This window comes from Fusarium flagelliforme (genome assembly GCF_020744385.1).
Source record: "Fusarium flagelliforme strain FIESC 12 MPI-CAGE-AA-0113 chromosome Unknown B0J16scaffold_3, whole genome shotgun sequence".
NCBI lineage: Eukaryota > Fungi > Ascomycota > Sordariomycetes > Hypocreales > Nectriaceae > Fusarium > Fusarium flagelliforme.
The window spans coordinates 2396094-2417287 of NW_025763505.1; the positions used below are offsets into that span (position 1 = coordinate 2396094).

Sequence of the window (21194 nt, forward strand, 5' to 3'; positions counted from 1 at the left end):
CAATGTCAACCACCACCTTAGCTTCGAACCCCTCGACAATCAGCTCCATACCAACAAACCTGACCTTGCAAGTCAACGCTTCAAATTCTGCACATCTGAGCTACCGAAATTACCGCCTGAAGCTATAGCGACTCGATATTCTGTACTTTGCGCAGCGACAATGCGCTTCGAAGCGACCAGTATCTCGTAATCGTTCCGCCGTCTTCTATTATCAACATGTCGAATCGATACGACCGACCTCCTCCCCGTGAGGGCAATGGCTACGGCAACTTTGGCCGCTCCAATGACGATTATAGATCTGGTTATCAAGATGGATACGGAAGCGAGCGATATGCCACGCCGCCAACTACCCAGCAACCGCGACCAAAGCCCAGTCTTCGCCAGATGTCGTCGAGGGGACGTATACCACAAGTCCAGTCGCAGGGACAATCGCAAGCCTCAGATACCCACGCTTCACGACAGATTACCGAGGTTTTAGATCATATCAAACAAGAGTGGCCTTCAATGTGCCAAGACGACTGTGTCCCCGTACAACTGGCGCTGCAGCTGCTTGACAAGAGCTCGGTTGGTCGCGCTCACGAACATGGCCAGTTTCAGCAATCGCATAACTATCTACAAGAGTCTCTCAAAGGAATTGTTCATGAACACCACCAGGGCTTCAATAGTTCGATTGGTACATTTCATAAAATTCAAAGCAGCATCCAGCAGTCTCAAAAGCGAGTACGTGCTTTAAAGGAGTCTCTGGCTAGCTCGAAAACGAGTCTCTGTGCAACGGACCCAGAGCTGAAGAAGCTTTCCAAATCATCGCAAGAATTTGATGCTCTTTTACAGACCCTTAATGAGCTCGATGATCTACGTGCCGTGCCGGATCAGCTTGAGGCAAGAATATCTGAGAAGCGTTTCTTGACGGCCGTAGAAGTACTGCAGAATGCTCTCCGGAAACTACGAAAGCCCGAACTCGATGACATTGGTGCCCTTGCTGATCTGAGAAGTTATCTTGCCAGCCAGGAGACTGCTTTGATGGATATCCTGGTAGAGGAGCTACATGAGCATCTCTATCTCAAGTCCCCCTATTGCCAGGAAAGATGGCAGAACTTAGCGAAGACGCAAGGCGCCGTCACAGAAGGTTATACTGACATTAAGCCTATCGCCCCATTCCATATGGTACTCGATGCTATCGATGTCGACAAGACAGTCAGAGAGGATCCAATGAAAAACCCTGAGGCCGATACATTCTACTATGTCGGTCTATTAGTCGAGTCTCTGAACAGGCTGGGCCGGTTGCAAAACGCTGTCGAGACTCTTAAGCAACGACTACCAGTTGAACTCTTTACTATCGTCAACGAGACCATTAACGAAGTGGATCAAAGGCATCCTAGTTCGTTGAGAGGTGGCTCAGTCAGGGGCGATGGCCTCCATGTGTATGGAACACGTGAAACGCAAATGCGGGCGGATGTCATTTACGACCTTCTGTGGTCGCTATATGGCAAGTTTGAGGCGATTGGAGAAGGTCATCGCATTTTCCATGAATCTATCAAGGTTCTTATCCGACGAGAAGGCGCCGGTAACAACAGTGCCCTCCTCGGCAGCTTCAAGGAGTTGTGGAATCTTTACCAGAACGAGATTCGATCTTTACTACACAACTACGTTACAACAGACGCAGATGTCTATCAGTTCGATTCTCCAACCCCGGGAGATACTCTTCACGGCAAAAAGGATGTGCGCGAGCACCTGTTCAAGTTCTCAGAGGCCAACACAAAATCTATTGAAATGACGACCGAATACGATGCCCTTGATAACATTATCCAGGATGCTGTTCCTGGGCTGAAACAGGACAGGAAAGGGCGGAGCGCGCCTGAAGGAGGGAGAAGAGGCGGTGATGGTGGTCTCGGAAACAGTCATCAAACAACAGGGTCATACAAGTCGCTGGTAGAGCCAAGTGTTTTCAACATGAGTTTGCTGCTACCACCGACGTTGGTGTTCCTACAGCGACTAAAGAATATCGTGCCTCCTGGCTCAGACCTTGCAGCAAGCACCTTGACCACATTCTTGGACAATTTCCTGGTCAACGTCTTCCAGCCGCAGCTAGATGAAACTCTGGCAAAACTGAGCGATACCGTGTTTGGGGAGGCAGACGCGTTTTCACAAGATTCAGACTGGAGTCAGGTCGCACGTCGGCCTGTTTTCCGGGGAACGACAGCCTTTTTCGAAGTCGTCACAGCTTTCTGTCGTATGCTGGGCACAATCCCCCCAGACCAGGCTCTCAGTTCACTGATCGTAACACAAATGATGCGATACTACGACCGCTGCTTCAGCTGGTTCAAGACACTTGTTGTCAAAGCGCAAGACCAAACCACAGAGATTAGCAATGAGAACTTGAGATCATCGGCGAGGTTCGCCCTGGATCAAGGAGAACTGCAAGAAACCATGAAAAAGCTTTTTACGGCAGACGAGATGGACTGGGAGCTCGCCGAAAAGGAGATTCACCTCTTGATGGAACTCACAAACGAATCGCCACTCGATTCAGGCGATGTCATCCAAGATAGAGACTCTATTTCGTCTCTCTGTCTTTTGTATACCAGCATGAAATGGCTTGCCGTCAAGATTGCTGGCCTGCGTCAGATCACAACGCACGACACGGATACCTCACGACAGAACCTGCCCCGACATTCAGGTCGACGATGGACTCTTATGAACGAGCCCAGTAAGGGTTCCGGTGAAGAGGGACCTGTGTCACTGCCGCTGACGCAGGAGACTGTACAGTAAGTTGCACGAACCAATAGCTAGAGGATAATACTGATCGTCAATTAGGGCATTCGACAGTATCGTGTCGTCCTTTGAGGAACTAGCAGGAACAGCACTACTCACCCTCCATATGGAGATCCGATGCCGCATAGTTCACTCGCTCAGCATCGCGTTATCACCTACAGTGGCACCCTACCTCCTCGACCAGGAAGTGAGCGAACCTGATCCACAAATTCTTAATCTCAACTCGGAGTTGGTGTTCTTTGACGAGACCATCGTGAAATTCCTAAGAGAGAAGGAAATTGCCTTTATCAGGACAGGTCTGGGCCTGCTCATCAATTGTTACCTTGTCGGCAACGCAGGCAAGGCATCGCCGATGAACGACAAGGGCTGCGGTCGTATGCAGCTCAACATCCTCGTACTGCAGCAAAACCTGAAGAACGTGGAAGAGGGCGTGGACCTGGCGCGTGCAGCAAATTACTTTTCTCTTTTCGAACAAGGTGCGGATGCTATCGTAGAGAAGGCAAAGGAGGACAAGGAGCAGCAAAGGGGCACGAGCGCGCAAGACCCCGACAACTTTTCTTACGACGAGCTGAAGGCACTCGTAGAGCTATGCTACAGTGAGGCCATGGCTAATCCCGAGCGAGGAATCGCCACGGCAGCTAAGAGACAAATGCAAGACAAACTGCTTGGTCTTAGTGAGCACATGTGGCAGACATAGATCAAGTTAATGGATCAGGGCTCGTGGTGGGTATATTGGTGATAGTATGGAAATAACGATAGAGTCAAGGTGTATAGTATAGTAGAGCAGTAGCGATGCATGATTGAATGATATATCCGAATTGAAACCGGTACTGTACATCCCATTTATGGTGATTCAGATGCGACTTTCAACTGTCCAATCAGTGAGTCTGTGATACAGACACATTCGCTGTCAGTTGCTGTGAGTAGCCGCGGCAAACCACGCGGCATCCATGATAAAACACAGACAAGGAAAAATGATAGCGCCATATGCATCCCATGACTAGATGCAGTGAAACGAGAAACAGGAACAGGAACGAGCGATGCGCCGTCGCAACAGTCAAATTTGGACTTATTAGGTCGATACTAACGTTACTCAAGTGCGGGGAAAGAAATGCGATTTCTAATTCTGGCTCTCCTCTCTCATGAGAAATGAGATCGGCATGAGGCAACCCAAAGGTGACATCGCTGAGGACATGATGATGATAAGGAGTTGTACTGTATATGTCCTCGGGGATTATTTGCTATCCTAGGAACAGGGATTGTGTATAATTGGGGATTGCAAGCGAGGGAATGACATCCATGACCGGAGAGCAATAGCATCTTGCGAGCTCGTGTTGATGAGATGCTCCTCGTATCAAACTATGCGAGATATTTTTACTATTTTCTGTTGGAGAGGCAGTGGATATCTGTGGATTTCAAAGTTTGGGTCGAACAGTGAGATGAGATAAGGGGTTGTTAGATCATGTTACGCTGGGATGGTTAGTGGAGAAGAAGAGGTCTAGAATGAATCTATCAATCGGTCAAGTTGTAGCGAAAGGATCAAGCATTGATCTCAAACAGACGCGAGATGCCTTTTATTTCAAGGTTTCGTCTGAGGTTCATGTTATTATACACAAATACTATGCTCACTCATGACTTTACTGTACTGTGCTACATCCATAGAGTACCTATAAAAGACACTATGATCGATCAACTTCTCCACAAAAGCGGTCATTGAATCGAATACTGGATAATTACCCATCTTTATATCGTCATGCAACAAATAAGTAGCATCAAGTCAAGGCCGACCTTTTCAAGCCATGGCGTTTCCAATAAGCTTCTACTGACCATAGAAATTGTTCGCGACGCCATCATCTGCGACTCTGACAATCAGCCAAATTGGATTAAGGTTGCCCCTGAACCTAATCTCTGTCAAGGTAGCGTCTCATAATGTGCTGGCGGGTGCGGTACCTTGCAGTGCTAGCTTGGGTCAGCCAATGGACCTTATGCAAGCCCCCGCGGCTTTCGCCTGGCCGTCTCAAACCCGGACCATGGGGGTCGAGGTTTTTATTTTTATAGGGGGATGGAATGTATTTCAGGAGGGTTTTATAACGGGCGGTAAGTTGCTTGAACTAAACTGGATCAAGCCCATGGTATCTATGAACCGCCAATTGATTTAACAATTGCTGATAGTTCTATGATTAAAAGCATATTTACCTGCATTAAAATCAAAGTGTTCATCGGTTGTATCAGCTGCATACTCTCCTACTGCACGATTGCCAACTTTTTATGCCCATTACCCACCCTTGTCCAGCTTTCACTTTCCCGCAGCCACTCAGTGCAACACTCAGCCCCTTAACATCCATCATTCCCGCCACATCGGCCAGTGTTAGTGCCAGTGTGGTATGGTTGTCTGCAGAGAGACAGTGACCAATTAGAATACCCATTGGTTGGTTACCTTGGAAAATCAATCGTCAGTGTCAACAACAAAAACAAAGACAAAGGCCAACCAACCTCCAGTCTTGCGCCTGCGCCTGCGCCTGCCATTGGATTGGGTTCTAGTACCTGTTTCATTCCATCACAGGGTCCTTTCTTCTTCTCCCGTTTTTTTGTGCCACCCGTCCGCCTTCTTTGTTTTTATACATGGAATCTTCGGCACTCTCGAAATAAACCCATCCATTACACGGACCTTAACAAGCCCTGCCCACCTAAAATTACAGCATTAAAGTCCACTAAATTATACATACTGTACTGTACTTTGATACTGTAAAAAGAAACCCAACTAACCTCCATACTGGACCTGACCTGACCCCACGCGTCCGAGCCCGGCGGAGCAGCCACCTTTCTCTCCCTCTGTAGCTCCTAGTTAGGTTCCCCTGGATTTAGTAGATTGGATTTGGATTGGACAACCATAGTCTACATCTCGGGGCTTTTGGAAATCTTCACCTTCAAACTCTACATCATCAACAATTCGCTCTGTTCCGCTCTTCTCATACTTCGTCGCTCTCTTGCTCTTTTCCGTTCACTCTCTTCCTTTGCTCGGTTTGGCTTTTGCGACGCCCTTACTTCTACTTTCATAATCAAAGACTCGGCCCATCCGCGCTCTGCTCTTCTCTTCTTGTTGTCGCATTTCAGCCCCTAGTAACCGACTTTCGTTCACCCTTTTCCCACGCTCGCCGGCTCTTGGGCCCCCATCGCCGTCACCATGGAAGGCTCGTAAGTCAAGGAGTCTATCGCATATCTCGAGTCGACCGTTGCTAACATCGGCTTTAACAGTTTCGGTGCGACAATTAGATCCTTCTGGCATACTATGACCAGTTATGACAGACGTATGCCGCCCCTTGAACTTTATCGCGACATCTCGAAGCCTATATGCTAAACGACATCTAGATTCCTCGTTCGATTCCCCTTACCGAACCGGTCGCCATGTCCCTCTGCAGAATGGTGGTCGGGGTGGCATCATGACTGGCGTAGCAACAGCCTCCGATTCTCGAAACGACGTCTCATCTCCTTACTCCGACGAAACAGGTCGAGCCTCTCCACACCTTGATGCTAACACCTTCGCCCCAACGAGTGCTCCCTATTCTCCTGGTTTGAGGTCAATGAGCGCTCGCAATGCCAGCCAAGGCGATGGCTTCGAGGTGCAAAGCCCTGGCGACGTCCCCATGCAGAACTTTTCCGATGGTCTTCCGCCTGCTCCCCCAGTTGCTCACTCCTGGAGACGCATAGATTCTTGGGCCGATGACAACTACCCAGAGCTTTACGATCAGCTATGCGAGGGTGCTACCAACAACGACTTGAACGACCTGGAGCACCAACTTGACTGCTCCCTTCCCCAGGATGTCCGAGACTCCCTTATGATTCATGACGGTCAAGAGCGAGGAGGAATGCCTACTGGAATTATCTTCAGTCACATGTTGCTGGATTGTGAGGAGATTGTGCAAGAATGGGAGAACTGGAGGACCGTTAACCAACAGTTCTTACTCGAGACTTCGGTTGCTAAGCCCTCCACTCCTTCCAAGGCTTTCGGTGGCAGTAATGAGGCCTCTTCGTCCAAGCAAGGTGGTTCGGCTGGCAACAGCCCTGGTCCCTGGAGACAGGACCTCCTGTCTCGCCAGGACTGTGTCCCTGCGAACGCTGTCCAAAAAGCATATGCTCACAGCTCTTGGATCCCTCTGGTTCGCGACTGGGGTGGCAACAACTTGGCTGTTGACCTGGCGCCTGGTCCTGGTGGTCAATGGGGTCAGATCATCCTCTTTGGTCGTGACTACGATACCAAATACGTTGTCGCTCGTTCTTGGTCTGCCTTCCTGGCTGTTGTTGCGGACGATCTCAACAGCGGAAAGTGGTACGTAGACGAAGAGACTAACGAGCTCAAGCTACGAGAGTTCAAGGAGACACGAGTCGAGCCCTCGTATTTCAGCATTCTGAGGTGGAGGATGGATCAGAAGTACGGACGACGCGCATCGAACAGAAGATCTATGGGCCCCAAGCCCCAGTCCCCGTTGGGCTCGCGTTCTTCTTCCCCCTACGGTAGTGGTGGTGAGAACAGCGAGGGCCGAGGTCGATCCATGCAACGCCTCAGCGGCTCATCTCCGTTGGCCAGCCCTCGACCCGGTGCTGGGCCTGGGTACGGAAAAGCGACTCCTCTGAGCCGAGTAACGGAAGAGGCAGCAATCCCCGAACTTGCCGACGCCTATATCCAGCCCGAGAAACTCGTAGAGGTCGAAACTCCCCGACAGAGCCAAGATAACAAGGTTCCCAATGTCTCCGCCATCCCCCGTGTGGAATCCGACCTCCTTAAGGTGGAGGAAGAGCCTTCGCCCAAGGCGAATGGCAAGAAGCCGGAGGTGGTGGACGAATCAATGAAGACCATCGAGATTTAAGTACGCTCAAGCGATTATTTGGCTATAGACGAAAGCACGGGAACTGGCATACAGGAACAATGATTGCATGAGACTCATTATTATTTTCAAACCTTCTGCAGAGACTCCACGCAAAGCGGCTCTCGAAGAAGTGTGCACACACAAAGATTTGGCGTTACGGGCGTCGCGAGGAATATGCAAGATTCCATGACTCTTCCCATGAGGGGTATTATTTTTCTTCTTCTTTTTCCCTCTCTCTCCCATCGGGGCATGGTCTCCCGAAGGCTGAAGTAGCGGAATCGGCATACTGGCTTTAGTATATCATGGAAGCTTTGTTTATTAGTGAGGGACGGCATGGATAGGTAGTCGTCATGGATAGTTTTGGGTTGTATCTTTTACGCAGCTCGATGGCACCTCTCATGGAGATAGGATTGATGGTAATCATTGTATGAATAAGAATTCACGTTTTGATCAAACTTGTTGTATTTGTGATGTCTTATCTTTTTAGTAGATAGACGTTGATCGACACGTTCATCATGACTGGCAGATGCACCTTAATGGTTGAATTATGGTTCAGGGTAAGAATAACGAACCGTTACAAATACAGAGTTAAAACTCAGCCCGACCATGTGAACTTTGAAGATGATTAGCAGGAGTTGCATTTGTTTGTCAGTAATTCAATACAGTCAGAATGGCGTCTGATTGATAAGGAAGGATCTTATCTACAACATCATGATCACCACAATATTTGATCCTTCAGCAAAACCCCACAGTCGCTATTGGAGCTCTTTACTGCGGAGCTCATTCGCCGGCATCGGGGTCTTTCCCTAAATACCATTCTAGTCTAGACTTGGATTATTCATTGACATCGTGGAAGAACATACCTACTGAGCGTTTACATGCTTGTCTCATACTGAAAACCACCGCTCCATCGTGTTATAGCGTAAATGCGAACTTGTCTTAGTGACGCATCCACTATGAGCACAACTACAGCTATACGACGGCTTCGAGTCGGGATCGACGTTGGCGGAACAAACACAGATGGCGTCCTCATCGATCCTCTACAAATTTCAGCACCTGATCGCGGCATCATCGCGTGGCATAAAGAGCCAACAACAACAAATCCTAGTGTTGGTATCAATAATGCCCTCACCAAGATGCTCAGCTCGGCTTCTATCAGCCCTGATGAAGTCGCTAGTGTGACGATTGGAACCACACACTTTGTCAACGCTGTCGTCGAGAGGGATGCTGCGAGACTGTCCCGAGTTGCTGTTATTCGTCTTTGTGGACCTTTCTCGAAGCATAACTTGCCGTGTGTTGACTGGCCAAGTGATATGAGGGAACTGATCTTGGGGCATCATGCTCTGGTCAAGGGTGGACTGGAGGTTGATGGTCGTTTGATATCTGATATCAACCCAAATGAGATCAAACAGCAATGCGCGATCATTAAAGAGATGGGTATCAAGAGTGTGGTGGTCATTGGTATCTTCAGCCCGATCGATACAGTCGAACAGCAAGAAGAGAGGGCCGCAGATATAATCAGGAGCGAGATTCCTGGCTGTGACGTCGTTTGCTCCAAAGAGGTCGCCAACCTCGGCTTCCTTGAGAGAGAAAACGCAGCTATCCTCAACGCTTCGATCCTCCCGTTTGCACGCAAGACAATTCGATCTTTTCACGAGCCTGTGAAAAAGCTAGGTCTAAACTGTCCTGTTTTCATCACCCAAAACGATGGCACTGTACTATCTGGTGAACTAGCTGCACGACTGCCAATCCGAACATTCTCAAGCGGTCCCACGAACAGTATGAGAGGAGCTGCGTTTCTGGTACAGAATGAACTTGACGAAGCCATGATGGTGGTTGATATTGGAGGAACCACATCTGATGTTGGTATCCTTCTGGAAAACGGCTTTCCTCGACAGCAAGCTGCTTATAGCGACCTTTCGGGCGTTCGCATGAACTTTTCGTGTCCTGACATCAAGAGCATCGGTCTTGGTGGAGGCTCTATTGTACGAAAGGATAATGGTATAACAGTAGGACCGGACAGCGTGGGATACAAGTTAACGCAAGAAGCTATTGTCTTTGGTGGAAAAGTCTTAACGGCCACTGATTGCAGAGTCCTTGCCAACCCAGGCTTAGAGATTGGAAATGCAACCCTTCTAAGAGACGCGCTTTCGGATGATGAACTCAAGAATGTCAGTTCTGTGATCAAGCTCAAGTTAGAGAAGGTGATTGATACAATGAAGACGTCACCTCAAGATATCCCTGTGATTTTGGTGGGAGGTGGCGCTGTTATTGCGCCTGACGAGCTCAAGGGAGCGAGCAAGGTGCTCAAGCCGCAGTGGTCACAAGTTGCAAACGCTATTGGAGCTGCCATAGCCAGGGTTAGTGCTGTCGTGGATACTGTCAAGTCGACAGCAGATCAGTCGGCGAATGAACTCCTCGAGGAGGTGTGCCAGGAAGCTATTGAAAAGACTGTTAAAGCTGGAGCTTTACGGTCAACGGTTACTGTTGTCGAGAAGGAAGTTTTGCCGCTCCAGGTATGTACCGTGTGGTGATATTATTTAACGGCTTACTAACTGTGTTGTAGTATATTGCCAACAAGACTCGGTTTGTTGTTCGAGCAACAGGAGACTTTGACTTCTCCAAGGAGAGTATTGTTCCTGAAACACAGGAAGAACCCGAAGAGGACCAGGAAATGGATAGTTACGAGAAGAGCGCCAAGGATAAAAATTTGAAGCATGATACCAAGGAGGACGAGGACTTTGATATACTGACATACCGCCCCGATGTGAGAAAGCGAACGTGGTATCTTTCCGAAAGGGACGTTTCGTGGATCGCAACAGGCTGCTACATTCTAGGTACAGGAGGCGGCGGTAGTCCTTACGGACTAATGATTCGATTACGAACGCAGCTGCGTAACGGAGCAACAATTAGGGTGGTCAATCCTGAGGACCTGCCCGACGATGCACGAGTTGGCTGTGGCGGCGGAGCAGGAAGCCCTACTGTCGCAATCGAAAAGCTCGCAGGCGATGAACTGCTCGAAGCACAGCAGCAATTATACAAGATGTGCAATACATCAGCTACGCACATGATATCTGTCGAAGTTGGAGGAGCTAATGGTCTCAGCGGACTGTTGCTTGGCTCGAGTGATCAGATGGATATTCCTACAGTGGACGGAGACTGGATGGGTAGAGCGTACCCTACAAAATGGCAGACAACGCCCGTGGTCTTCAAAGAAAGGGAGACGATCTGGTCACCCATTGCTGTAAGCGACGGAAATGGCAATGTTATAGTCATGCCAAAAGCATCCTCCGACGAGGCTGTCGAGCGCATTATCCGCTCTGCTCTAAGCGAGATGGGCTCACAGGTAGGCGCTGCGGATGCCCCAGTCACAGGAGCAGAGACGAGACGCTGGGCAGTTGAACATACGCTTTCCCAGTCGTGGAGGATTGGTCGAGCAGTTGCTCGAGCGCGTAAGGAGAACCGCGTGGACAATGTCGCCGAGACTATCATTGATGAGTGTGGTGGTCCCGGGGCAGGAAAGGTTCTATGGAAGGGTAAGATCATTGGGGTGGAGAGAACATTGAGGAATGGGCATGTCTATGGCGAGTGTCTCATTGAAGGTGCAGATGTTCGAGATGAAACGAACCCAGCTTCTGAAGGCGATTCACAGCAGTTCAAGGGCATCATCAAGATTCCTTTCAAGAACGAGAACATCGCTGCTCTGAAAGTCCATCCAGATCGTAAGGAGGAGCTTCAGGAGGATGTTCTAGCTATTGTTCCCGATCTTGTTTGCGTCATTGACGCACAGAATGGAGAAGCGGTAGGAACACCAGAGTATCGATATGGATTGCTAGTTGTTGTGCTGGGAATAGCTGCAAGTGATAGATGGACTGGATCGGAGCGTGGTATCAAGATTGGAGGACCGGATGCATTTGGGTTTGAGCACTTGAAGTTTGAGCCGCTGGGTCAATATTTCAAGCCGAGGAGTGTTATTGACGAGTATGATGAATCTTAGAGAGCATTTAGAAGACGAAATAGATCTCGTACATATCAGTGCCATCTGCTTCTCATTTACTTCCAAGGTGAGTCTAAGTTGAATCAAGGTGAGGCTTGTTCACCTGAGGCTAAATCAGGCTAGCGCACGTGTCAATCAAGACCCACATCATATGCTGCCGCCTTCCATCATGGTTCTCTCTATCTTCCAAAAACAATCATCAAGTTCTTTCCATTTCTACGAGTCTTTCAACCTGAAGTCTTTGACACACGCACATACAAACTATTTTGAACAGCAAAAATGGGTTCTGTCGTTCTTCCCCATCTCAACACCGGCTGGCACGTCGACCAAGCCATCCTCTCAGGTAAATACCATCGCATCTTCCAACCTATATTCTATTTACTAACCATTGTCTAGAGGAAGATCGTCTCGTCGTCATCCGCTTCGGCCGTGACTGGGACCCCGACTGCATGCGCCAAGATGAAGTTCTCTACAAGATCGCCGACAAGGTCCGCAACTTCGCCGTCATCTACCTCTGCGACATCGACTCGGTCCCCGACTTCAACCAGATGTACGAACTCTACGACCCGTGCTCCCTCATGTTCTTCTTCCGAAACAAACATATGATGATCGATTTGGGTACCGGTGACAACAACAAGATTAAATGGGTTCTTGAGGATAAGCAGGAGCTCATTGATATTTTCGAGACGGTGTATCGAGGTGCCAAGAAGGGCCGTGGTCTGGTCGTCAGTCCCAAGGACTACTCCACACGACACAGGTACTAGTCATCGCCACGGGGGTGACACTGTTTGGGATTTTGGGTGTGGGTTTGGAGTTGGACTTGTGCTTTTCTGAGGGGTTGCTAATCATGACTTCTTACAATGGTGAGAGGAGGAAAGTAGCCACAGCGGGCTTTTGAGCCAGAATCGAGAAATGAGATTACGACACTACGCTTGTCGTCAAGACAGTCCTATGGAACAAATGGTGAGACTCCAAGGTGCTTTTTATGAAATACTTCTCTGACACGACTTGAAGACATCGGGCTTGCCGTGGCTATTTTACACGGATTGTGTAAAACAAGCTATATGGCAGAAGGAACGGTAGGGATACTGACCATGTCGTTGTGATATGATGTTGCACCATGAAGTTGAATGGACTTTTGCCAAGTTTCTGTGAACTATACTCTGTGATTCGTGCTAGCACCGCCAATGAATACCTACATTCGACTGGATGGCGGCACGAACGATACAAGTATTCTGTACTTGCCTAGATATACCCATTCGGAGCCCGATGACAAGACATTGCAGCTGTTTGTCATTCTAACGTTGTAGTTAGGACAGATGATATAGTTCCGAGATAGTGCAATTCACAATTATTATATGCTTATTTAAGATACCTATAACCCAAATGGCCATGTTTCATGGTACTCCCTCGACGACTGCGGTTGGTGAACTTCTAGTGTTCCCACATGCTTGGACTCGTCAAACCAAATGTACCCATCAAACTGCTCCGGCAGGATAGCATACGAGTAATGAGAAGCCTTCTCATTTTCTGGCTTGTATATCACGCCGATAAACCGCTCTAGGCGCTGCTCACACAACGCCTCCCGAAGTTTCTCATCGCATCTGCCCTTCCGTAGGTCCAGAACAAAGTTGCCGACACCCGTAGCATGCATGAGCTCTTCGTAACTACCTGAGAGCCCTGGTCGAACGTTCATGATGTTCATGTCACCGTCCCAGTCCTGAGCTGCGGCAACTGTACCCGTATTTGTGCCTGTGCCAATGGCAAGAGCGTTATCTCCGAATGTCTTCTTGCAGAGCTCCCCGATGTTGAGTTCGCCGCTTGTCCAGCTCATGCTAGTAGCACGAGCATCGCCTACATGGCTGTTGTGTGCCCAGACGATGGCCTTGGAGCCCTCACCGCAATGCTCGAGGACTCTCTTGAGAGTGTCAAACATGTGCGTATCTCGGAGATTCCAAGATTCGTCTCGTCCGCGGTACATGGACTTGTAATACTGCTCGGCATCTGGTGACAAATCAGCTTTTGATAGACTTACAAGGAGGTTGTGAGTTCAGTTACCTTTGACAACTCTAGCATTTTGCTCCCCACTGTGAAACTCAATACCGTCGTGAAGTGCCGCAGAGTATTCCATACGTTTTTTCAAGAGGTCTTTGAGCATGGCGACAACATCGTCTTCATACCCCTTGAAAGATGTTCCCAACGATTCCAAGCCATATTTATGTGGATCTTCAGACCAGTCCATCAGCTTGATATATCGTTCCCTTGCGACTTTTGCCATGTCCTTGTCAACCGTATCCAGATACTCGACAACTGCTTTCATTGAAGTTCCCATCGAGTAGAGATCCAACCCATAAAACCCAGCGGCTTCTTTGGCTTCTCGGCCAGAATTATAAGAACGCATCCATTCAACAAAATCGCGAACCTCCATGTTGCGCCACATCCAGGTTGGAAAGCGCAAGAATGGTGGCTCTCGGTTCTCCTTCTCTGCCATCTGGGTTGTTTCTGCTGTGCCCTGTCCTGGACCTGACCGGTGTCTGACATATCTGTCTACATGTTCGGCGCCAGGCCAATCTGCTTCAACTGCAACGATGTTGAAGCCGTGGTTCTTGATCATGTACTTTGTGATTTCAGCACGAACGGAGTAGAACTCAGATGTGCCATGGGAGGCATCACCGATAAGTAACACTTTGCAGTCGCCGAAACTGTCAAAGTGTTTTGTAATTGTGTCGGAATCTTGAGATAATGATGTGAAGGAGGTTACGTGACTTTTAAGTCGATCTATTGTCGAAGGGTCCATATTGGATGGCTTATCTCGGGATAGAAATTGAGTTCATCTGTTTATTGTCAGATATTGGATATTCTAAAAATGTGTTCTGTCAGTTATTATACTTGTGGAAATACTGTCCCCTGTACCGTGTGACATCACAAATAGTCATAAGTGATGCTCAAGATAGACACTCAATAGGCACATTTGATGTAAATCCACCACAACGGGAAAAATGGACATTCTTTCTTGAATTCATGGCTGCCAATTAAAAGCTCCGGAAAGGGAATCTGACAGGTGATCTTCAATCTTTATTATCTGTGCTGTAAGGCGGAGGTGGCGATAACCTCACAATGATAGTCTGGCCATTAAACTTTGTATCCACCAATAGGAATCGTTCCTGGCTCACATCCTGTTGAGATAGTTTTCGGATAGTTGAGCTAGACTATGGCTATTTCTTTTTGGCTGTAGCTGTTTCTGCTGGTTGGGTTTGGCTTACACTGATTGATACCTCTGTGATAATAACCATTTTTGATGACATTCTGTCAAGTGCATCCATAACACAAGCGGAACATTGGCTCCGCAGCTGGTCGCATAGATTAAGAAAGCCTCTATGTCGGATTGAGAATGCGATGAGGGAACGGTAGATAATCAATGGTTGGCAGCATGGTATTTGCTGAAACCCGAAGGACTTATGCAAGATGGTCTTTTAGTAGCTCTGATATGTGATACTTTAACCCACCATGTTAGTAGACTTCCTATTTGAGTGTTTGAGATAAGAGATCTACAGGCACCTTTTTTGAGTCTAGTTGGTCTTGGGACAAAGGTCATAAGACGTCCTACCATAATGACTACTAACCTAGATCAGCAACTTGTGAGGTTGATTGTCTTTGGCATTAGACAAATATCAATCTCCCCAGTACCTCCTGTTACCTGGTTACTCTATAGACATTCATCTGATAATAATAAATAGTGATATATCTATAAACTCAAGTTCCTTCAGATATTCTTCACATGACTGCACTGCATTCACACAACTTCATAACAATCTCCCCATGTCTCATGTCTCGGACGCTTACTTCCTTAAAAGGCAGGTTTTATAATTATACTCACCCAACCCCACAATGTTTTCCCTCTAGACAGTAATTCCACCTGTCGATCAACGGCACTACCTTATCAGCGTGGTACCGTGCCAGCCTCTAACTGGACCCTGACTTTCCAGCCCGGTAGCGAATAGACGCGCAACTAACTGCCGGTACAGCGACACCCTCAACCCTCACCTATCACGATGCCTCGTGCCTGTGAGATCAGCGCCCAGAAGGGAGAAGGCTCTTGTTGTGCGCCGGATCTTGATTCAATAAGGAAGGAGGATTCATGTGCAGTGCAGCCTCTTGTCTTGTGTATCCTCCGAGAATACGCGGATGTGATTGATAAATGAAGATGGCTATCTGAAGTTGATTCTGGTATAAAGAGACAAGTGTAGCTTGGCTGTGATACTATTCCCTCTCCTCATCCCTCTTTCTTCCCCTCTTCAGTACCATCTCTCTTCAACCGGACAATTCAAGATGAAGTTCTCCGTCGCTATCCTCCTTCCCGTCGCTGGTGTTCTCGCTGCGCCTACGCCTGTAAGTTAACTTATTTTCCTTGAGCTATCGTCAACTCTCTCACACATCTCAGCCTGGTATTCCCAGCGCCTCTAGTGCTCGATCCCTCTTGAGCGGCCTTACTGTTTCCGCTCCTACCAACACCGACACTTACAACAGAGATCTTTTCCCTCACTGGCAGACCTACGAGGGCACTTGCAACACTCGGTAAGCCCATCCTTCGTGGTAACAAGAACAATGCTGATACATTCTATAGAGAATTCGTCTTGAAGAGAGATGGAACCAACGTCGTGACCAATGATGCCTGTGCTTCCACCTCTGGCACATGGAAGTCGCCGTACGACGGTGCTACCTGGACACAGGCCAGTGATATTGACATTGACCATATGGTTCCTCTTAAGAATGCTTGGATTGTAAGTTCTCAAGAAACAGCCTTCTTTCAACCAGATACTAACGCATTACAGTCTGGCGCTGCCTCATGGACTACTGCCAAGCGAACCCAATTCGCCAACGATGTGACAAGACCTCAACTGTGGGCAGGTAAATCATCCCCACACCCATCCTATATCGAAACACAACCTTTCTAACAGCTCTCACAGTCACCGATAATGTCAATCAGTCCAAGAGCGACAAGTCCCCCGATGCCTGGAAGCCTCCTCTGACAAGCTTCTACTGCACCTACGCCAAGAGCTGGGTCCAGGTTAAGAGCTACTGGAAGTTGACCATCACGAGTGCTGAGAAGACTGCTCTTGGCTCTATGCTTGACTACTGCTAGAGAATATATGATGATTGGAGGTCGTGAATTGGATCAATATACCAGTACCAGGCATCAACGTGTTTGGGAAGCCTAAGGGATAAAATAACTTGGACACTTTATGCCAGCTTAGACTGGTATTTAGACTTGTCTTCTAAGCTTTAGAACACTTCTCCAATGGGGGGACACCGGGAATATGTGCTCAGAGCATTTTTTGTCTATCTATCGTTGTCATACATCGTTACATATCTCGTACACCATTAGAAAGAAAAAAAGAAGTTGCTTTCCCTGCCCAACAGAAGAGCCGGCTTGATTATGCCGCTGCGGCCTTTCCTACGTCCTTCCGCGTAAGGCCTCAAAAAAGTGAAACGAAAAAGGAAAAGAAAAAGAAAAGAAATGGAAAACCTTTATTACCCCCTTCCTAGTGTACTGCCTGACTACCCCGTGTGAGAAGCCCCGTTGAGGTTGGCCACAAAGTTAGCAATCGTTTGTTCGTTGATACTGCCAGAGTCACGGGCTGCAATAAGCGCCCTAGCTCGAGCCAGTCTAGATTGCGCAGCCGATCGCGCAGCCACCTCAGTAGGACTGAGGGGAACAAAGACATCGTTGAGAGGCCCTGGCATCGCATAAGGGTGGTTTGCAGGAAGTTGTTGCAGGTGGCGCTGGTCAGGGTAAGGGGATGCAAGTGTTCGAGTCATTGTGTTATCGAGCTCAGCCTGATGCAAACGCCCACCAAGCTCCTCAATGACCCTTTTGAACTGAGTGAAGCCCTGAGCTCGGTCGGCCCTCCATTTGATAGAAGGGACATAGGCCCTGATTCGGGCAGACGGGAATTGGTTGGCATCTAGGTTGATGTCCGCGCCGTGCTCGTCCACCAGCTTCTTGAACAGATTCTCCAGAGCTTTGTTGCCCTTGGAAGGGGGAGATTCAAGAATGGCGCTGGTGATATGACCTAAAACGGTCTTACCATCAGAATCCGGGCGGTTTATCGCGAACGAAGTCGAGCCTAAGCCCCAAGCTTCAGCATAATCTTCCTCAAGATCGATGAGTTGATCAAGGAGCTTCTTGATCAGTGTCGATCGACCGCTCCAGTCGAGATGGATCATTTTGGCAACTATCAGGAGAGGGGTCTTGTACGGCGCCATTGTTTGTGGCATTGCCGGATTGATACGGTGCTTAAGGGACAGAAGAACGTTGAGTAGTCTTGTACTGCCAGATTGCCCATTAGGGCCCGGGACACCATCTCCTTGAAGACAAAGCTCGACTGCGAGATGCAGTGGGTTGTAGCCTCTGTTATCAATGTAGTAGGTCTGATCATCCATAACCTCATGTAGTAGATACTCGAGAGCCTTGCCGTTTTGCGCCACGACAGCAAGATGATGGACGGAGCCCCGATAATCCCCGACCGGGAGAGGATTCAGGTGAGGGTACTCCTCGGCCACTGCTTGAACGGACTCCAAGGACTTTGGTGAAGGGTGAAGGTAGACAGCAAGGTGCAAAAGCGTCATGTGATCATCCCCAATGCTTGTGGAATGGTTAAACTTGCCGACGAAGAAATGATGGTCAGGCCAGTATCCAGCCAAGATGGCACATGTGTAGTTGTCCCCGTGAATCATAGGGGCAAAATTCGGAGCCCACAACATACCGTAGATGATATGCTGTAGACCGGGGAACGACTTGTGCTGTTTTTGTTCAAATTGTTGTTCCAACGACTCGGGCATGGCCGATCGAAAATTCTTAGCATAAATCCACTTGGCGTCGAGCTTATACAGCTTCTTGATGGTGTCATAAAGCTGTCGAGCTGCTGCTACGTGAAGCATAGTAAAGCAGATGTCGTTGCGGTGTGCAGGACGAGACGTGACGCCGAGGTTGGCGTTGACGTTGTTCTTGAGAAGTCTCTGGGGGTATTTTTTCAGGATCGCGACTGCGAGTCTGTCACCACAGGAGTATACGGCGTGCTTGAGGCCCTTGAATCTCTTTTCCTTGACATCTTGGGCGTAAAGGATAGGCTCAAGATGACTAGCAATGAACTTGCAAGTGGCGGCAAGGCTGGCCAAGCTGCCTGCATTTTTGTACCGCATATCTTCCTTGGTTCGTTGTCCAAGCTCTTCGGCAATGAGACGAAGGGTCTCCCCGACGAGAAGAGGAGAGGCTCGGCCAGCCGGTTCGATGGGGCTGGAGCCCTGGTCAGAGTGATCCGACATGGTGATTTCTGATGAGGAAGGATTCGGGGATAGGAAGGGATGGGTGTATGGGGGAGAAGTTGCCCTGCTGCCCGGGCGATGGGAGGAAATATCCTCTGAAGCTTAGGCTAGCAGAGTAAAGTAGTCTAAGTGTTACTCTTAAAACGGCATAAGATGAAGAAATTATTTCGTCTGTTATGATGCTGTGCCTAGAGCGTCTTGTTGTTGTTGTTGTGGTTGTGATGATGATGGTAGAAAAGAAGAGAGCGAGAGGGTCCGAGGGAGAAATATACCTGCGCACCACCGGAAACTCAGGTTGTCAGGGGCACCCCACAAACAGAATTATATCACTGGACGGGTTTCCAGCACTGCCTAAGACTCCCCGTGCGGCCCGACTATCATACACTGGCACTGGCAGTTGCTTTCTTGAGGGATGAAGTACCTAGCTTGTAACAGATGTTGATGAGTAGATTTGCGATTCATCAAGGTACGGACGAATCATCTTCTAAGGCTTAGCTGCCAGATAAAAGTAGCCTAAGTGCTAGTCTAATGATATAAGATGACCAGAGTGTTTCGTCTCTTATGCTCACGGCGACCTGTATTGCCCTTGTCAAAGTTGATCGCGTACCTTCGACGTTGGAGTCTCTTTCACATTGGCATCGTAGATAGTATTTATCTGAATGTCTAATAGTGGGATATATCTCTGATGTACCTAATATGGATACTCTAGTCTTGCTGTAGAGCAAAGTGGCAGTGGCATGGCCCGCATACAGGTGTTTGATATTTCATCACTGGCGAGTGGGGAACTCGACTGGGCCAAACAGACACCAGAGGATAAACTAAATAGGTAGCCCGACTATGAAGAAGGAATTTGGGTTATTTGAGAACGACACGGAAACTGTTTTGTTGCTTAATTATCAAAGTAAGATTTCTTGACTCAGGGGTCGGTAGTCTTTTGACACTCGACTATAAACACCTACCCGTATATATTAGGACATCTATAATGGTCTACATGTGCCCTAGAACGTCTCTCAACATTAAAAAACCTGTCAATATAGCCTTTGGAGATACTTGAAAATGTTCAAACTCATCTCGCATTGCCGTAGTGTATATACTGTCGTAAACCCACTCTTGCTAGGGACCATGCTTCCACTCTGGTGGACTAATTGCTCTTTCTTGCCCGACTAGTTTGCCTAATGACTGAATTTGCATCTCTTCTGTTTGAAACTGCTTCCTAGGCTCGATTTACGGGTTGTATATGTATGCTCCTCGGCTTGTAGTACGAAACACAGCCCCTGAGTCGTATCAGGAACGCCCGCGCATCTACACAGAGACCCGAAAGAAGCCGCAAATACACTTTAATCGAGTTTCTAGAGGTCGCCGGCTATTTTCATTGAGATGTTTCGTGGAGGAGGTCGTGTGGAATGTGTTTGTCGCGGTCTAGCAGCGCCGCGAAAGGCTTTGCAGGCGGTTAGGGTAGGAATACGGCGAGACTTCGTAGTTGGTTGGAGCTGGGAAGAGAACTGTAAGCAAATCATGTTAGTTTGATATATCAAGGCCTCCTTCTACACTCAATCTCTAAGGCATTGCATTTCATAGTGCACTTACTTCGAAAAACTCCACGTTAAGACGACGGGAGATCCATCAAGCGTTGGTAAGTCGTGGCTGAGGTCTGTTGGAACGGGAGGGCGCGTTTTCGTGGCAATTATAGAGGATATTGGGATTAGAAAGCGAGCGCTCTGGAGTCGAGTGGCTCTGTGGAAGTAAGTCGGAGGTCGTTGCACCAGAGCTGTGAGACGCTGTCTCTTTTTCGGTGAAGGAGATAGGGAAAGAAACACAGCCCGTTCTTAAATAGTTCGAATGAATTGAAATGTGCAGTTCAGTAATATTTGACTTTGTTCGGATGCTGAACAAAGGCATGTTCGTCTGTAGTATGGTGGATGAAAGAGTGGATGAAAGACGGCTCCAATGCCAGCAGCTGTTCGGGCAAGTAGCAGTCGAGGTTTCAATCCTGCCACACCTGCCGTTCTACACCCAAAACTGCCATCTTCGTCATTCAAAACACCAACGTTTGCTACCCATCGCTGTTGTATCACACATTAATGTTATGGGTTCTCCTACTAACTTAGGGCAACATATTGTTGGTAGGTTCTTTGATACACATTCTCTGTTGACCCAGCAGTTGAGACCGCGATATTCACTTACGAATCCAATACTGCCCATGAAGATACGACTACTCTGGCTGATTAGAACGAAAG

General features: G+C 48.3%; 7 protein-coding genes across 7 annotated transcripts; 5 read left to right on the forward strand and 2 right to left on the reverse strand.

Moving 5' to 3' along the window:
• The first annotated feature begins 54 nt into the window (after window positions 1-54).
• Window positions 55-3599, forward strand: B0J16DRAFT_370676 (Sec8 exocyst complex component-specific domain-containing protein). The gene is made up of 2 exons (XM_046130371.1): window positions 55-2762; window positions 2812-3599. Exons 1-2 carry the CDS (start codon window positions 217-219, stop codon window positions 3464-3466), a joined length of 3201 nt encoding a protein of 1066 aa, XP_045984674.1. The 5' UTR covers window positions 55-216; the 3' UTR covers window positions 3467-3599.
• Window positions 3600-5622: 2023 nt separating this feature from the next.
• On the forward strand, window positions 5623-7677 carry B0J16DRAFT_100968 (uncharacterized protein). Its single transcript, XM_046121267.1, has 3 exons — window positions 5623-5964; window positions 6025-6077; window positions 6139-7677. Exons 1-3 carry the CDS (start codon window positions 5954-5956, stop codon window positions 7632-7634), a joined length of 1560 nt encoding a protein of 519 aa, XP_045984675.1. The 5' UTR covers window positions 5623-5953; the 3' UTR covers window positions 7635-7677.
• A 754-nt stretch (window positions 7678-8431) lies between these two features.
• On the forward strand, window positions 8432-11661 carry B0J16DRAFT_337968 (uncharacterized protein). Its single transcript, XM_046127407.1, has 2 exons — window positions 8432-10150; window positions 10201-11661. Exons 1-2 carry the CDS (start codon window positions 8561-8563, stop codon window positions 11629-11631), a joined length of 3021 nt encoding a protein of 1006 aa, XP_045984676.1. The 5' UTR covers window positions 8432-8560; the 3' UTR covers window positions 11632-11661.
• Window positions 11662-11829: 168 nt separating this feature from the next.
• On the forward strand, window positions 11830-12701 carry B0J16DRAFT_100980 (mitosis protein DIM1-domain-containing protein). The gene is made up of 2 exons (XM_046121268.1): window positions 11830-11974; window positions 12028-12701. The coding sequence occupies exons 1-2, from the start codon at window positions 11911-11913 to the stop codon at window positions 12393-12395; spliced, it is 432 nt and encodes a 143-aa protein (XP_045984677.1). The 5' UTR covers window positions 11830-11910; the 3' UTR covers window positions 12396-12701.
• On the reverse strand, window positions 12701-14587 carry B0J16DRAFT_100993 (erythromycin esterase-domain-containing protein). Its single transcript, XM_046121269.1, has 2 exons — window positions 13690-14587; window positions 12701-13635 (listed from the first exon to the last, which is right to left on the reverse strand). Exons 1-2 carry the CDS (start codon window positions 14426-14428, stop codon window positions 13007-13009), a joined length of 1368 nt encoding a protein of 455 aa, XP_045984678.1. The 5' UTR covers window positions 14429-14587; the 3' UTR covers window positions 12701-13006.
• A 1096-nt stretch (window positions 14588-15683) lies between these two features.
• B0J16DRAFT_101006 (uncharacterized protein) lies at window positions 15684-17089 on the forward strand. Its single transcript, XM_046121271.1, has 5 exons — window positions 15684-16020; window positions 16073-16206; window positions 16256-16412; window positions 16464-16539; window positions 16599-17089. The coding sequence occupies exons 1-5, from the start codon at window positions 15961-15963 to the stop codon at window positions 16772-16774; spliced, it is 603 nt and encodes a 200-aa protein (XP_045984679.1). The 5' UTR covers window positions 15684-15960; the 3' UTR covers window positions 16775-17089.
• Window position 17090: 1 nt separating this feature from the next.
• B0J16DRAFT_396843 (uncharacterized protein) lies at window positions 17091-18957 on the reverse strand (the record flags this gene model as incomplete). Its single annotated transcript, XM_046132290.1, has 1 exon — window positions 17091-18957. The coding sequence occupies one exon, from the start codon at window positions 18955-18957 to the stop codon at window positions 17191-17193; it is 1767 nt and encodes a 588-aa protein (XP_045984680.1). The 3' UTR covers window positions 17091-17190.
• Between the last annotated feature and the right edge of the window lie 2237 nt (window positions 18958-21194).

Coding starts and splice junctions, on each gene's coding strand:
- B0J16DRAFT_101006 (XM_046121271.1), top strand. CDS start 15,961: ATGAAGTTCTCCGTCGCTATCCTCCTTCCCGTCGCTGGTGTTCTCGCT. Junction 16,021..16,072: donor TTCTCGCTGCGCCTACGCCT/GTAAGTTAACTT, acceptor CACACATCTCAG/CCTGGTATTCCCAGCGCCTC. Junction 16,207..16,255: donor GAGGGCACTTGCAACACTCG/GTAAGCCCATCC, acceptor TACATTCTATAG/AGAATTCGTCTTGAAGAGAG.
- B0J16DRAFT_100993 (XM_046121269.1), bottom strand. CDS start 14,428: ATGGACCCTTCGACAATAGATCGACTTAAAAGTCACGTAACCTCCTTC. Junction 13,636..13,689: donor AAATGCTAGAGTTGTCAAAG/GTAACTGAACTC, acceptor ATTTGTCACCAG/ATGCCGAGCAGTATTACAAG.
- B0J16DRAFT_100980 (XM_046121268.1), top strand. CDS start 11,911: ATGGGTTCTGTCGTTCTTCCCCATCTCAACACCGGCTGGCACGTCGAC. Junction 11,975..12,027: donor CGACCAAGCCATCCTCTCAG/GTAAATACCATC, acceptor ACCATTGTCTAG/AGGAAGATCGTCTCGTCGTC.
- B0J16DRAFT_337968 (XM_046127407.1), top strand. CDS start 8,561: ATGCGAACTTGTCTTAGTGACGCATCCACTATGAGCACAACTACAGCT. Junction 10,151..10,200: donor AGGAAGTTTTGCCGCTCCAG/GTATGTACCGTG, acceptor ACTGTGTTGTAG/TATATTGCCAACAAGACTCG.
- B0J16DRAFT_100968 (XM_046121267.1), top strand. Junction 6,078..6,138: donor TATGACCAGTTATGACAGAC/GTATGCCGCCCC, acceptor AACGACATCTAG/ATTCCTCGTTCGATTCCCCT.
- B0J16DRAFT_370676 (XM_046130371.1), top strand. CDS start 217: ATGTCGAATCGATACGACCGACCTCCTCCCCGTGAGGGCAATGGCTAC. Junction 2,763..2,811: donor CTGACGCAGGAGACTGTACA/GTAAGTTGCACG, acceptor ATCGTCAATTAG/GGCATTCGACAGTATCGTGT.